At 35.0% G+C, this 12,410-nt stretch overlaps 1 protein-coding gene across 3 annotated transcripts in view; it reads left to right on the top strand.

Annotated features, from left to right (window-relative positions):
- The window catches only part of SLC37A1 (solute carrier family 37 member 1), a 175,819-nt gene that overhangs the window by 103,153 nt on the left and 60,256 nt on the right, over positions 1-12,410 (top strand). For 2 of the 3 annotated variants that reach the window (XM_020973886.2, XM_020973884.2), the window contains exon 10: positions 9,126-9,209. The exons of the other annotated variant lie outside the window; for it this stretch is intronic. In XM_020973886.2, coding sequence (XP_020829545.1) covers positions 9,126-9,209 — 84 coding nt within the window. The remainder of the gene's footprint in view (positions 1-9,125; positions 9,210-12,410) is intronic. 3 annotated transcript variants of the gene reach the window in all.

Raw genomic sequence — 12,410 nt, 5'->3', positions numbered from 1 at the left:
GGTGAAGCATTTGGGGTTAAGTGACTTGCCCAAGGTCACACAGCTAATAAGTGTTATGTGTCTGCGATCACATTTGAACTCAGGTCCTCCTGACTCCAGGGCCAGTGCTCTATTCACTGTGCCACCTAGCTGCCCCAGAAAAAGATCATGTCATTGCCCTTTCTTATCTTCCATTGTGTCTATATAGTATTGTAGTTATCTCAATCCATGTTTTCCTGTTTTTTGGGTTTTTTTGTCACTGGTTAGATGGTGATCTGCCTATTTCATCTACATTCCACCTAATTTGTTATGTAGCTTTGGGGAGTTACATTATCTCTGTGGGCCTCAGTTTTGTCATATGTAAAATAAAGGGGTTAGACTTGCTGAGCTCTAATCTCTCTTCCAACTTCAAATCTACCCTTCTGTGTCTCATTGGTATATCTGATAGAACACTTTGTGAGGAAGCTTGTACTGTTTTTACGTGGAGGCCAATCCTCAGTGTCTCAAGGCTAGTCCCTCCCACTCATTTTCTATCCTATCGAATAAGAAATTTGAAAAATCATCAGAAAACAATAAAAAGAAAGTACAGATGACATATTGAGTATATATTCATTGGGAGAATGGCTTATATTCAGACTCCTTTGAAAGGGGAATTATATAATATATTTGTTATTTTGTGTATTTCTGAACATTTGGTATAAAAATGTCTTCTCATATTCTAAAAAGACAGTATTAATCTAAACTACAGTAAGTGTCTACTCTATTGATTTGATAGCACCTTATAGCTAATACCTTAGGGAAAACCAAACTTCCAGAAGAGAACTTTGTATAGTGAAAAGAGCACTCAGCTGTATTAGTAGAATTATGTTCTACTCCCAGCCAAGCCACTACCTGCTTGACCAAGTCACTTCAAGCAAGCAAGCCATAACACTTTATTAAACACTTACTGTGTGTGAGACACAGCACTGTGAATATAAGGACAAAAGTGAGACAATCTCTAGTGCTTAAGGCATTTACATTCCAATGAAGAGACAGTATGTTTATACATAATATTTAGAAAATGAATACACAGTATTTTGGGAAGAGAATGTGCCAGCAAGTGGAATCATGAGAATAGGCTTCATTTAGAAGGTGCCACTTGAGCTTCGTCTTAAAAGTAACCGGAGACTCCAAGAAGTAGAGGTAAAAAGGAAATGCATTGTAATCATTAGGGACACTTGGCACAAAAGCATGGGGAAAAGTACATAGAGTATTGTGTGTGGTGTATGCCAGAGCAATCAGAAGGCCAGAATGGGTGAATCATAGAGTGTAAGAAGGCAATTAATATATAAGAAGGTCAAAGGGGGAACAAGATGTGAAGAAATTATATGCCAAACTGAAATACTTATATTTTACTCCACAGGCAATTAGGGACACTGGCATTTATTTTTTTAAATTGATTTTATTGCTGTCTTTTATTTTTATATTGCCTATATTTCCCTCTGCATCTCTCACAGAGGGCTATCTCATCTATCAAAGAATTTTTTAAGAGAAAAAGAAGAGAAAGACATTTGAAAAAGTGTTCACTACTATAGAACAAATCTGACATTATATGCTTTTTGTACCTATGGATCCTCCACTTCTGTAAATGACTTGAGGGAAGTGCCTTCTCATATCTCTCTTCTTCGGGGCCTAGTTTGTTCTTTATAATTTTTCATCATTCATTTTTTTCTGGTTGTCTTTCCATTTACATTGTTGTAGTCCTTGTGTAAACTTATTTTCCTGAATCTACTTACTTCACTTTGCACGAGTTCAGGTGAGTCTTTTCATGCTTCTCTATGTTCATCATATTTGTTAGTTCTTATAGCATGGTAATATTCCATTATACTTATGTGCCTCAGTTTGTCAGTTATTCCTCAATTGATGGACATCTATTTTGTTTTCAGTTCATAGCTATGATAAAAAGTACAGCAAAAAGTATTTTCGCATATATGGAGCCTTACTTTTTTGCCAGTGACCTCCTTGGGGCAGATGCCTAGCAGAGGATTATCAGGGTCAATGAATATAAACACTTTAGCCACTTTATTTGCATAATTATAAATTGGTTTCTGGAATGGTTGTACCGGTTTACAATGCAACCAACAATTCATTAGTCTTTCAACACATGCAGCTTTCCCATTTTTTGTCATCTTAGCCAATTTATTGGCACAACCTCAAGGTTATATTGATTTGCATTTCCCTTATTAGTCATCTGGAGCAATCATTTATATAACTAGTAATAGTTTAAAATTCTTTTTAGAGCTGTTTGCTCATATCCTTTGACCACCAATCTATTAGGGAATAACCTTTGGCCTAATTACATATTTCTGAATTTCTATATATCTTGGATACTAAACCCTTATCAGAGATATTTGATATAAAGATTTTTTTTCCCTTCTCTTCCCTTTCACTTGCCTTTTTTTCTTAGATGCAAACATTTTGTCTTCAAGTTTATGTTTTCAAAATGATTTACGCTATCTTTTGTGCTTGCCTTTGTCCTTTGTTTGGCTAAGAATTCTGGCCCCAGAACAGGGAAGAATTAAATTCAGACTGAACCCCTGTAAAATAAAGATAATAATTGTAATAACCTTCTAAGGTTATTGTAAGAATTAAATAAGACAATATTTGTAAAGCACTTAGCACAGTTCCTAGAACATTGTAGGTGTTTAACAAATGCTTGTTGTGTTTTTTTTCCTACCTTCCTCCTACCCACGGCTATGAAAAGTATAACATCTACTTGTCTTATAATTATTTTATTACATAATCTTTGAAGCACTGAAACTTATTGAACAAAGTATGCTATAAACAGATCTGCACTTTAGGAAAAACCACTTTACCTGACACTTATGTAGAGCGGGGAGAGGCTTGAAGCAAGGACACTGAATTGGAAGCTAGTTCAATAGTTCAAATGAGAGGTGATGAAGGCTTTAATAAGAATAATGTCTAGGTGAGTGGAGAGGAGGATAAATACGTAACTCATGTGGAGGCAGATCTTTGGTCCTCAGTTTCTTCATCTAGAAAATGAGAGCACAAGAGTAGGACCCCATCAAATACTTCACTCCAGTTAAAAGTACTTGTCTCTGTTAGGTAAGAACTTTCTTTGATTAACTCAGTCAGTCAGAACTGAATGCAAATAGGGCCTGTACCCCATCTTGAATCTAGGGACTTGGTCATTCCCTGATGAATTTATATAAAAAGGGGAGCTATTTCAGAACTAGGGAGATTCTGAAAGTCTAGAAATGGAAAGAAAGTAATGGAGGAAATCTGGACTCAACAGAAAGAACCCAGAGACAACTAGTGAAAGAAGAAAAGGAAGGTAAGAGGGAATTGTGTCAAAGAAGAGAGATATCAAGAAAGGTCACAGGTCCTATAAGCATCTCAGAGCAGAAGACTTGGAATGATTCTACCAGTTTTACCTACTTACCAAAGGATTGAGGGAAGTTCCTAGAAAAGGTCTGCTCTATCCCCAACTCTCCCCCATGACACATGTCTACCAATAGAAACTATAATATCATCTGCTGCTTTGTTGCCCAAATGTTTCTAGTAATTTTGCTTCAGTCATAAAGAGGGCAGGTATTAACTAGAGGGAGAGATAAATGAAAATGAAAGCAGAAAGCCAAACCTGATATGAATGTCAGGAACTTTCCTAATTGGGGATTCAGAGCAAATCTGACTATACGCCTAATTTTCCTTCTAAAATGGGGCAAAGCATATGGATGTTAGGGGCCATTATATTGTTTGTAGCCCTTAAATGATTTCATTATTGTAATAGGGCATTAGATAAGGCTCTCTTTCATGTCTCATATTTTACTTTTCTCTGAAATTACAGGAAGAATTGCTTTAGGACAAGACATAGTGGTTCAAGGAAAATTTCCCATGCCACACCTATAATATTAGTTTTGAAACATCTTAGGCAATATCTTAAACAGCAACCACTTGAATTATTTGCCAAATGAAAAGGAATAGCCACACTGCTTTCAGAACATAAACACATTTATAAATCTTACGAGAAAATAACTTATGAGTATAAGCAGTACCATTTCATTCAGCAAGGAAAAACAGTGATGGGTGGAATGGATAGAACTTGTTTGTCAAAAGCTTGGCAAGAAAGCCAATGAAGCAAAGGCATCCAAAGGTCATTTAAGGTCAAAATGGGAGAACAATAAACAATTAAAATGGAAAAGATCTACAAAGATAATCATAATAAGCCTTTTTTTCAACATTGAGGAAAGTAGGATTATCACACTTTGATTCTAGCATTAAATTTCAAGTGTGTCCTTGTAGGGGAGGTAGAAACAGTAGTAAAGAGAATAAAAATGTGGAAAGTAGCCAAACTGGACTAAGGATAAATAGAAGAGATCTATGCTGGAAATGATGCATTTGTAAACGTGTTGAATGATTAGTACATTATTTATCTGAGGATATAGGCTTATAAAAAATTCAAAAGGCATGTAAAAAAATCTCAGACCTTGTTAAAATTGTAAAAGGTAGGGGCAGCTAGGTGGTGCAGTGGATAGAGCACTGACCCTGAAGTCAGGAAGACCTGAGTTCAAATCTGGCCTCAGACAAAACACTCAACACTTACTAGCTATGTGACCCTGGGCAAGTCACTTAACCCCAATTGCCTAATAAATAAATAAATAATTGTAAAAGGTGACTAAGGGAAAAAAGCAACAATTATTGACCTAGATATGTCTAATTTGTCACACGTACAAAATCTTGAACAGAGTTATCTATACATGAATGGAGAACTTCCTCAATGATGGTACGAGGAGCTGCCTAAAATGCTTAGGACCAGGAAGCAAAAGGAACATAGAAAGAATCCACTTGTCACATCCTGAAAGAAATCTGAAAATGAAAACTCCCAGAAATATCATAAGCAAAATGCAAAACTTCTAGATCAAAGAAAAAGCCTATAATCAATCAAAAAGAAAGAGTTAAACTACCAAAAAGCAACAGCAGTCATCACACAAGACTTGGTAGCTCTGATTTTTGAGAAGAGGAAATTATGGACTACAATAATCTGAAAGGCAAAAAAAAAAAAAAGCATATCACCAAGTAAAATCTATCTGAAGAAAATACTTAATCCTACAGGGGGAAAATGGATGTCTCATGGAGTAAAGATGACAAATTTATAGACATTAATAAAGGGGAGTGAAAAAAGGTTACATAATGCTATGCTATATATTGCTCCTTTACAAAAGCTGATGATGTATTGGGGCATAAAGACTTCACCAAAAATGTAGAAAAGGAGAAATATGTCATATACAATATACTGATCACAGTTCAATAAATATATTCAATAAAGGGTTCTTAAAGAATCAAAAGTTAATTGGAGACTAAATAACATAACTCTAAAGAACTGGTGGATCAAGAAAAATTACAGGAAAGTTTCATCAAAAAAATAACAATAATGAGACAATATACCAAAACTTACGTGATGCAGCTAATGCAGTTTTTAGGGTGAAAATTCATGTAACCAAATGCTTTCATCAACACAACAGAGGAATAATAAATCAATTAATTGGGCACACAACTAAAAATCTTTAACGACACATCAAAAATCCTCAATTGAGAAACAAGGAAAAATTCTGAAAACTGATGATCAATAAAATTGGAGACAAAAGTCTATTGAATTGATAAACTACAAACTTTTTTAAAGAAACTAACAAACAGATAAAGAGCTAATCTCATTTAAAAAAATAGTAAAGCTATATTGTTCATATCAAAAATTTAGAAAAAAGAACTTACAACAATTGAAGAAAATATAATGGAAATTATTAGAAACTATTTTGCCAAATGGTTTCTTAATATCCTTATTTTCAGGCATTCCATTTAAAGATTCCTTCATGAGACAGTTATTGACTTAGAGTTTGTCTTTGAAGGCCCTAGTCTTTCTCAGCAGAATATAAACTCATTATGACTTGTATCCCTAGAACTTAACACAGTGTCTAGCACATAACTGGCACACAAAAATACTTCCTGATTGATTGATTATGTCACACATGGCCTCTCAGGCAAGTATTATTCTCCCTGTTTAATAAATGAGGGAGCTGAGGTTCAGAGACGTTAAGTGATGTATTTACCCATGCTCATAAGAAAGTAAGCATTAGAAGTGAAAACTGACACCAGGACTCTCCTGATCTGTAGTTGTACACTCTTTCCACTATAATATGGTGCCTCTTTTTAAACAGTATATACAGTGACAGGTACTGCTACATGATGGTTAACCATATGGCCTCCACCCCAGGAAGACCTGGGTTTGAGGACTACCTCAAACCTTCCTTGATTTTAACCAAGGAGTTACTAAATAGTTAACCTCTGATTGTATTTATCAAGGGTTCTTGTATGATCTTAATAAATGCCTGAAAGACTCCTTGTTGGAAGAACATTTTAAGGACACATTTTGCTCTTCCAAGAGAAATGCTTTTATGTCAAATAATAAAAGACAGTAAAGGTAGAAGGGGAAAGGAATCAATAACACTATTGTTACTCAAAAAATGCAATCAAAAGGTCTTCAGTAACTACCTAAAAGTTATCAACAATTAAAATAGACCAAATTTCTCCATCTCATTAAATTTTTTGAGAATAAGGTACACAGCAATATATATATTTGAAAAAAAAAGGGAGAGTAGTCAGTCACAAAGAGTTGGACTCAACTGAAAACTGAAAAAGAAAAATCTGATTCATATTCTACAAGGAAATAAATAGATAAAGATTCTCTGTTTTTTTAGACCTCATTATGCAGTTGATAGATTGTCCTTTGAGTTGAATACCTCAGCAAATATATATGAGACAGGTACTAAAGAGAGACCACAAGACTCATGATTGAGAGAGAAGAAGAGAGTAGGGTAGATTGCATTTGCACATGCTTGAAATCCCTGCTACTAGGGGAGGCTAAGGTTAGTAGATTGATTGCTTTCAGAAGTTCTGAGCTACATTAGCTGACAGGTCTTTACACTAAGTCTAGCTTTAATATGTTGACCCCTATGGATCAGAGGGATCATGCTACCTAAGGAAGAGCAAACTGATACAGGTCAGAAACAGAGCAGGTCAAAACTTTCATGTCAATTAATAGTAAAGTCAGGGCCATAACTGGACTGTTGCACTTACAACCTGGGTGAGATAGGGAGACCCAGTTCAGAAAAAAAGAAAAGAAAAGAAATTTCGTAAAGCTTTCAACAGTTATAAGTTATTTCCAAGAATGTAAAAAGTATCTTTCAACTCCATTAAATCAACCTATATTAAATGTCTCCTATGTGCAAAGCACTATGTGAGACACTGGAGAGATGAAGACAAAAAAAAAAAAAGAAAAAAAGAAAAACCCATGCCCTCATGGAGCTTGCATTCTACTGGAGGGAGACATGTACACAAATAAGTGTAATACAAGGTTAAATGAGGAGAGAAAGAACTAAGAACTAAGGGGGCTGGAGAATGCTTGATTGAATAGATTACCTTAGTTGACCCTGAAGGAAGATGAGGTTTATAAGAAGTGGGGATGAGAAGGGGTCCATCCCAAGAATAAGGAATGGCTTATCCAAATGTACAGAGAGAGATACGATATGAAGTATTGAGTATGAGTAATGTCAGGTAGTCCCATTTGGCAAGAATATAGATTGTATGAAGGGCAGTCGTATGAAATAAGGTAGAACCAGCTTATAGGGTGCCTTAAATGCCAGGCAGAAAACTACTGAAAGAAATAGAAAGTCACTGGAGACTTTCAGGCAGGAAAGTGACATGATCAGAACACTGCTTTTGGAAGATTATTTGTGAAACTTTTGAAAGACAGATTGGAGAATGGAGAGACTAAAAACAGGAAGTTTCATAGTTTCATAGCTTTAACATAACTATTCTCACAGTTATGCTACATGGTTGATTGTGAATCTTGAGACATGACACTCTTCAAAATATAAAAATAGTGTTTGGCCCAAAAGACAAATGGTGAGACACAAGGTACTTACCTTGTAAGTAGAAGATAACATATTTTTAATGATAACCTACATGAAAGTGACGTAAAAGGTATTACTTAGAAAGTGTATGATTGGTGGGTGCTGAGGACAAAAACATAGGCTGGAAAAAGCAAGCTGACCTGGACTGAAATGGAAGAGAAAGACATAAGGAGGTATTTTCCCAGCCCAGACACCATAAAGTTTTGGTTCCCAGGATTTCAACACTTTGTTACTACTGTACCAAGGGAGAAAGGGAAGTGACCATGAAAAGAAACTTTTAAATTCCAATGTCTAACATTGGTGCCATGAGTTTAGAGTAACATAGCTCAGTAATATGTGTCAGATCAAGGGATAAATTGAAAAATATTTACAATTTGATTCAATACTCTTTTATTTACTTTGTACTCTCTTTTTATTAAATGCTTTTGTCCTAGTTGTACATGTCATTTGTCTTGGTCTGGCAAAGTATCATGTGATGGGAGCTGGAGGAGATGGTTAGAGATGTGACTGGATACTAATCTAGGATGTCAAAGATGGAAAATAGCAAGAGGTCCTTGGAAACTAAACGAAGTTTCAGAGAATTTGTTAACCCATTTCATTTTACCTTGTTAAAAGCTAAGAGTTTTCAGTAAGATTTTGACTGATGTAATATATGTTCATTTGATTGTTTTATTGATGGTAGGCAGTAAGTTCATAATAAAATTTTTTAAAGAAAATACGTGATTGGGAAAAGAGGCAATTCCAAGTGTTGCACTGCTGCATACAAATAGAAATAGATCTAGAGGAAGACTTGGCGTATTGGACAGATCTACTGTAAAATATCTATGGGACAACATGAACAAGAGACATGAAGCTTAAGAGGGTGTGTGGAAGATGGTAATCTGCAGCAATGTCAGGAACACTTATATCAGTTTTATGACTCATCTATTGAAATAAAATAATGTTAACTGACTCTTACTATTCTCCCCATCCTCTCCAATACACACAGACAAATTTTAAATTCTATTTTCTGTTCGTGGCTATATATTTATATTACTGGTCTTTTAGAATCTTCTGAAATTATTCTCCATTGTATCTCCTTTAAAAAGGGTGAGTTTGGCTTGAATTTTGTTTGTTGGTTCAAGAACTGGTTTTTTTTAACATGTGGAATGCAATGTTTTGTTTTGGTTTGGTTTTCAGAGCTCAAAAGGCCATGAGAATGGTACTAACAGATTCAGAGTGCAAAAACAAATTCTGTACACCAAGGAAAGTAGCAAAAATCTGGTAAGTCATAAAGGGAGGGCATTTTCATAGAATCACATGTTTTCTCACTGCCCTACAGCAAGTCTGTACCAAATTCATAACTGAAAAATCAGTTTCTAAGTGAGTCACACCATATTTATTTGGCAGAATGAAATTTTTAATTCAACAGATATCTATTTAGCGCCTACTATGCCCCTGTCACTAAGCACTCAGTTCATGTTCTAGGAAAAAGATACAAGTTGAGGAAAGAATATTCTTATCCTCAAAAAGTTTACAAGATATTGTAAGGGGGATAAGACAAGTACAGAAACACAGGACAGAATATGGGAAGTTCTCTAATAGAAATTGTTGTTTGTAAGAACAAACCCCAAAATCTCTAATAGTTTTAGAAAGAATTTATTAGGTTGTTTGGTAGAGGAGAGCTACTCAGAAAAGAGGTGTGACTCCCTCTTGTCTAGGTTTTAGAAGGTTTACAGTATAAGGGATTTAGACAAGGGATCCGAATGCCAACCATAAAACCACAAGAACATAAACAATATGGTTGAGAGGGCAACTTGAAAGCTAAGCAGATTGAGATAGATATATGTGACTGAAAACATCAATAAAATTTGGGCAAAATCAAAACACAAAGCAGCCCAAAACACCAGCTCGGGTGGATCCCAAACAAGACCTATGTGTGGAGATCCAAAACAAAAATACTTTGGGTAGATGTAGGACCTGGGAGAACCCAAAATACCTGGTAGCCATCTCCAGCATTCCTAAGAGAGTTACATGGACCAGGTAATATTCTGGGTGTTGACAACCCTTAATCATATAGGATTTTATTTAAAAAGTATAATAATTTTTCCCAAACAATATTACAAATCATTTTCTCACAATATACAAAAGTGCTATATAGAGTAGAAAGAACAGAGTTTATCTGTGGTTGGGGAAACAGAAAAGGGCTATAAGATTTCTTTAAATGCTGGATTAAAAACCAAGTATTTTAAACAGTGGTGTCAAACTAAATTAGAAACCATATGCAGCCCTGCTGGCTGCATAGCAACTTCATTTTAAAATATAGTATTATCACTGTTTATTGTGTTTTTATTGAGTTAAATATGTTCCAATTACACTTTAAACTGGTTTGGGCTACATTGTTTGACAACTCTGGCCCAAAGTATATTTGCAATTCTAAAATGTTTTCATCTGGTTTTGCTAGTAGCTTTTAATTCTGCTTACTCTAATCTGTTTTCATCTTGTGTTTTCATTTAAGTGAGAAGCTTGAAAAGGATTTATAAGCTTAACAAGCCTGTATTTATACATGCAAATATTCCATCTGTAAAGGAAAGTTAAGTGTAATGGCTACTGCACATTCTGAAACTGGGATCTGAATAGAGTGTTGGTGGTGATTTGTATCTGAAAGTGATCCTGATTACCAAATATTTCAACATTTTAATCAGTTGGTCAGATTTCAAGGGGAAGAAAACCTAATAATAAAGATGAGAGTTGGAACTTTGCTACTGCTTTATTTAATACTAAAAATAGATGTTTCTTTATAACATACTTAAATATTACCATAATATCTATTATGAAGCTATTTAAAATAACATCTTATAGATTATTATGATTTTTAGGAACTGTAAGAACATAACCAATTTACCTTTAAACTGGAACACAGTTTTCTATCTTCTTTAAAGAAGAATTAGATCAACATGTTAAATCTCCTAAATAGTACTATATTTTGGACTTCTGTTTGCACTGCTTTGTGTGACTCTTAATATGACTGTTTGTTTTTTTCGTTCTAAATTAGTAAATGCAAAAATAAAGATTTTTTTTTAAATTTGAAATGAATACTAACTTTAGTTCATACTCATTTAGCTACTACTTAAATTACAAATGACGACCCTTCATGTACTGTTTTGAAACCCTATTCTGACTTCTAGTTTGTAAGTAAGGACTACTAATGTTGCTCTCTCCTTGGGGATTTTAGGACAAAAGTGAATGCTTGGTACTCCAGCAATGTCCATATTATCTAGATTCTCTGTGTTTTACTGTATCATCATTTTTCTGCTCCCTCCATTATATATTATTTCCACATTCTGCTACAATGCTTCAGTGCAGCATAGGCACACACACATATATACACATATATGTGTGTGTGTGTGTGTGTGTGTGTGTATATATATATATATATATATATATACACACAAATGTATATATATACAAATGTGGGTGTGGGGTGTGTGAGAGAGACAGACAGACAGACCTTGAATTTTTAATTTCAAACTCTGGCAGGTACTAGAAGGACTTTGAGTGTAGGCTCAGCAGTAGATTGACACCATTACTAAATTCAAAGAGGTTCATTACCACAAAATTGGTCACTAGGTAATGATTGATTTCTTTGGCCATAGCAAATCACAAAGACATGTACTGTGAGACCCTTTCTACTTAGGGACTTATAGTAGGAGATGAGTGAAGTTCTCATAATTTACTGCTGAGGTCTGATATAGGTTCATCTTTGGCTTCCACGTGGTCACCAAGGATGGTGAGTTAGCATGGTCCAAGGGGGTGGGCAAAATCACACCTTTTGAAATACAAAAGAAGTTTTGTGTCTGTTCAGTGTTGCTGGTCTTGTCTTAAGCCTCACCTCTTTCCCATCCCCTAGTCAGGAAGTGCCACTTTTCCATCTTTCACCTTTTCCTTTTGTCTCTCAGCTTCCTAACCCGATTCCTGGCTTTTCTTGCCTGCCATACACATGTTGCTCTTCCCTTGTATACCAGGAAAATTCACTTTACTTGTAATGATCTTTCATTGTTCTTTATGCTGGTTGCCATGCAAGGGTTCCCTATATATGGAGCTATTCAGCCAACAAATATTTATTGAATGCCTGCTTTATGAACTGTACCTATAAAAAACCAAAATAAATTCTAATAATCATGAGTTAAAGTGATCATGTGACAGAATTCCTAAAGCATACAAAAGCCACATGATTATAAGTCTGGGAGACAGAGGACATGAATTAAGGATTTAGATAATTATTAGTAGTAAATATCTAATAGTCAAGGTATTGACAGTTAATTTTTGAATTCTTGTTCTAAGATTCCTGCTTTATTTAACTAGTAGACTAGTGATAATATCACATGTACATTTGGACGAACACTTAAAAGGTAAGTTGTTCTAGCAGGGGTAGGGAACCTGTGACCTTGAGGCCACTTGGGGCCTAGGTCCTCAAGTGCAACC

Source organism: Phascolarctos cinereus, unplaced genomic scaffold, assembly GCF_003287225.1.
Source record: "Phascolarctos cinereus isolate Bilbo 61053 unplaced genomic scaffold, phaCin_HiC Scaffold_726;HRSCAF=1367, whole genome shotgun sequence".
Taxonomy (NCBI): Eukaryota; Metazoa; Chordata; class Mammalia; order Diprotodontia; family Phascolarctidae; genus Phascolarctos; species Phascolarctos cinereus.
Note: the sequence above shows the minus strand (reverse complement) of the source record. Positions and strands in the feature narration are given on the sequence as shown.